General features: G+C 65.4%; 2 protein-coding genes across 2 annotated transcripts in view; one reads left to right on the top strand and one right to left on the bottom strand.

The window, feature by feature from the left end:
- Positions 1–1707, top strand: part of LOC111528741 (DNA-directed RNA polymerase, mitochondrial) — a gene marked incomplete at its 5' end in the record, with an annotated part of 3945 nt that extends 2238 nt beyond the window's left edge. The window contains 6 exons of the mRNA XM_026450217.1: positions 166–221; positions 346–444; positions 1076–1148; positions 1263–1348; positions 1436–1512; positions 1606–1707. Coding sequence (XP_026306002.1) covers positions 166–221; positions 346–444; positions 1076–1148; positions 1263–1348; positions 1436–1512; positions 1606–1655 — 441 coding nt within the window. The remainder of the gene's footprint in view (positions 1–165; positions 222–345; positions 445–1075; positions 1149–1262; positions 1349–1435; positions 1513–1605) is intronic.
- Positions 1708–1764: 57 nt separating this feature from the next.
- LOC111528733 (potassium/sodium hyperpolarization-activated cyclic nucleotide-gated channel 2) lies at positions 1765–3224 on the bottom strand. Its single transcript, XM_023195467.1, has one exon. The coding sequence runs from the start codon at positions 3222–3224 to the stop codon at positions 2454–2456; it is 771 nt and encodes a 256-aa protein (XP_023051235.1). The 3' UTR covers positions 1765–2453.
- Positions 3225–4147: the final 923 nt, after the last annotated feature.

Raw genomic sequence — 4147 nt, 5'->3', positions numbered from 1 at the left:
ACCCCCGTCCCAGTGTACTCCCATCCCAGTGTACCCCCGTCCCAGTGTACTCCCGTCCCAGTGTACCCCCGTCCCAGTGTACCCCCGTCCCAGTGTACCCCCGTCCCCGTGTACCACCACTGTGCTGGGCCTCAGGCGGGACTCACCAGCTCCTTCCCTTTTTAGCAAGTACGAGGTGGGATTCAGAGCATCACCTACACTCACAACGGAGACATCAGCCAGTGAGTGGGGCCCGGGCTGGGGGCTGGCCGGGGGGGCAGCCACAGTGGAGACAGTGGCCAGTTAGGGGCGTCCCTGGGCTGGGAGTGCATTCTGGCCCCCACCCGGCACCTGTCCTGTTCCTAGGAAGCCCAACACGCGTAAGCAGAAGAACGGGTTCCCGCCGAACTTCATCCACTCGCTGGACTCCTCGCATATGATGCTCACTGCCCTGCACTGCTACAGGTGGGCATCTCCGGGCGGCAGGGGTGCTGCTCACCTCCCAGGGTCCCCCTGTTCTGGCTACCAGGGCACAGCTGGCAAAGCAGGGTCCAGCAAGGGACAGTGCTGGGTGCAGGGTCTGGGCAGAGTGGATCTGCTGTGTGTGTGGGGCCTCCGTTCCCCGAATGTGAAGGTGGTCCTGTCAGCTCCTGCCCCTGCCGTGGCCTGACGGGGAGAGCCGAGCATGGGCTTTACCCCTTCCTGGTGGGCATTTCTCGGTGAGCACCGTAGTGTGTGGTTAGATCTGGGGCACGTGGAGGTCGTTCCAGCAACATCTACCGGCCACAGGAGCTGGGAACGCCCAGGACGTGGGGTGGTGGCCGTGGCAGGAGGGGACGACACAGCTGCACTCGGAGCTGAGGCTCCCACAGCAGCCTCGGGGGCAGCAGGTGTGGGGCAAGGAGGCTTCTGAGAACATTTCCTCGGCCTGTGCTGAGGCCAAACCCAGGATGTTTGGGCAAGGGGTGGGGCGAGCCTGGCGGAGGGTGGGCTTCCCTGGACCTTGAGTGGAGAGGGCTGAGCACAGGGCCAGACGCTCGTCGCGGGGCAGCCTTGTGGGCTCCCTTCCCTTCAGGAGCCCCCCGCTCTGCCGCAGGAAGGGCCTGACCTTCGTCTCTGTGCACGACTGTTACTGGACCCACGCGGCTGATGTCACCGTCATGAACCAGGTGCCCCGTCTGAGCCTTAGTGCATCCATGGGTGGGGCCCGGCCCCCCGGGGCATTGGGTGGGGTGGTGCCAGACCGTGCCTGATGACCCGCGGGGGTTCTCACTCCTGCCCAGGTGTGCCGGGAGCAGTTTGTCCGCTTGCACAGTGAGCCCATCCTGGAGGACCTGTCCAGGTTCCTGGTCAGGCGGTTCTGCCCTGAGTAAGGCCCTCCCTGACCCTGACTACCCTGCCTGGTCACCCCCCACCCCCAAAACCTGGCCCCAGCCTCACCCCACCCTGCTTCCAGCCCCAGACCCCAGAAGCTCTCCCGGTGCTGGGAGGCCAGCCAGCTGAAGGCGACACTGCAGGCAGTACCCAAGCCAGGTAGGCGGGCGGACAGCTGCAAGGGCGCCTCTAACTGCGGGCCAGGGCGGGGCCTTCGTGCCACCCACGCTGTCCACTCTGCTCACTCCGCAGGGGCCTTCGACCTGGAGCGGGTGAAGCATTCCACCTACTTTTTCAGCTGACACCCGGCGGGCCTTGTGCCAGTGTGTAAATAAAAATCTTTTCCCACCTCCAGGAACCGCTGTTTTCAGTGAGGGTGCGCGTCCCGAGCAATCATACGTGGCCAGGGTGGGCGCCAATGCTGTCGTTTATTGCGCGGAATGGGAGTGTGGGGGTTAATGGGGCGTGGGGGCCACGGTGGGGGCACTGCTGCCTCGGCTCTTCAGTACATTCATCACGGCGGCGGGACCCCAGCCTCGCCCCCGCGCCCTGCGCAGCCAGGCCCGCCCCTCGGTGCCGATGCTGGAGGGAGCCGGGGGTGCTGCTCCCGGAGGTCACCGCGGGACGCGCGTGGATGGGGGCTGGGCCGGTTATTGCGTGAGCGCGATGGGGGCAGCGGGAAGCTGGCGGGCCAAGTATTGCACTTAAAAAACAATCCTCATCGGACGGCGGGCCACCTGGAGGGCGGGGGGCGGGCGGGGCTCCAGTCCAGAGCCGGCTCCTCTCGGCCACTGGGCCGCCCCGTCCCTATTTTACAGCTGGGGGAACTGAGGCACCGAGGTGAAGGGAGCCCCCTCGCACGTGAGGCCGCCGCCGGGGGCAGGGGCGATGGGGGTGGGCGCAGGGCGAGGAGGGGGCACGGCCAGGGGCACGGAGGGGGCTGCCCCACCGGTCCGGCCCGTCCGTCCGACTACGGCTACCTACGTCTTGTCTATGGCTTCTGGGCGGGCAGGCGGCCGGGGCAGCGCAATGGCATGGCTTTGGTCTGGATGACGGCCCCGCCCCCGGCCCACCTGGGCCCGCGGGGCGGTTGGCGAGGGTCACAAGTTGGACGAGAGGCGCGAGCGCGCGGAGTCCTGGGGGTCCAGGCCGCCGGCGGCGCCAGGCGAGGCCGAGTCCCTGCGGTCCGGGCTGGGCGCGGCGGCCCGGGCAGCAGGCGTCGGCCCCAGGCGCGGCGTGGAGCTGCTGGCCGGGCGCGGGGAGGCCGCGGGGCCGGGCGCGCCATGGGGCAGCGAGGGCTGCGAGGCGGACAGTGGGCGCGACGCGCGGCTCAGGCGGCGCGCTGGCAGGGCGGGCCCAGCGAGGGGGGCGGCGGGCGAGCCACCGTAGGGCGAGGTCCGCGGTGCCCGGGGACTGGCGGGCACGCCCGGGGGACTGGCAGGGGGCGGGGGCCCCGGTGAGGCAGCGGCAGGTGCGGGCCCCGGGGGCGGGCGGCGGACGAGGCGCGGCGAGCCGAGTGCCAGCGGCCCCACGAGCGGCCGCGCCACCTGCGGGCAGAAGCTCATGGCCACGGCCTGCTGCAGCGTGGCGATGGCCGAGGTGACCTGCGGTGGCGGCGGCGGCGGGAAGAGGCCCACGCGCTGACCCAGCTCGGCCTGCTGCACCATCTCACGGTCGTACTTGACGATCTCCTGGATGATGGCGTTCTCCTGGTTGTTGAATACGCCCGAGTTGAGGTCATGCTGCACCTTGTGCAGAAGGATGGAATTCTTCTTGCCTGCAGGAGAGGGGGCGTCAGCGCGTGCACAGGGAGCACTTGCTGCGTACAGCAGGCACCGAGCATCTACTTGCTCTACACGGCACACATACATGGAGCACCTGCTGGATACAGCAAGCAAGCACCCAGCACCTACTCTACACAGCGGGTGCGCATGGAGTGCTTGCAGTGTAGAGCAAACACGTATTTAGTACCTACTGTATACAATAAGCACACATGTAGCCTCTCACCTACAGTATGGATATTGAGTGCCTGCTGTATACAGGCACCTGCTATGCACAGCCAGCATGCATGAAGCACCTGCATACAGAAAGCAGGTTTTTTGTTTCTTTGGAGAGACAGTCTCGCTCTATCGCCCAGGCTGGAGTGCAGTGGCACCATCTCAGTTCACTGCAAGCTCCGCCTCCCGGGTTCACGCCATTCTCCTGCCTCAGCCTCCCAAGTAGCTGGGACTACAGGCGCCCGCCACCTCGCCCGGCTAATTTTTTGTATTTTTAGTAGAGACAGGGTTTCACCGTGTTAGGATGACCTCAGGATCATGATCCTGACCTCGTGATCCGCCTGCCTTGGCCTCCCAAAGTGCTGAGATTACAGGTGTGAGCCACCACACCTGGCAGCAAGCAGGTATTTAATGCCTGCTGTGTACATGGAGCGGGTATCACTGTACAGCAAGTATACATGTGTGCCATCTGTATGTGCCGATTATGTAATGAGTGCCTCCAGTGTGCCACAGGCATACCGAGAACACCTGCCTGTAAACAGCCCGTGCTCAGCGCCTGCTGCATACAGAAGGTATAACCTAAACACTTGATATTCGGGAATGTGTTGCATACTCACTGTATAAAGCAGGTTGTGGAGTGCTTCCTACTGTACACTGGGGAGCTCCCTGACACCACTCCATCGCACCTGTCCTGCGTTTCAGCCACGGTCTTCACTCCCATTCCCACAAACAGCACGAGCCGCGATCTCCCTGGTGCCTGCATCCAGTCATCAGGGCTCTGCCCCTCCCTGCCCCGG

The sequence above is a fragment of the Piliocolobus tephrosceles genome, unplaced genomic scaffold (genome assembly GCF_002776525.5).
Source record: "Piliocolobus tephrosceles isolate RC106 unplaced genomic scaffold, ASM277652v3 unscaffolded_15695, whole genome shotgun sequence".
NCBI classification, from domain to species: domain Eukaryota; kingdom Metazoa; phylum Chordata; class Mammalia; order Primates; family Cercopithecidae; genus Piliocolobus; species Piliocolobus tephrosceles.
This window is presented reverse-complemented; position numbering and strand designations above follow the sequence as displayed.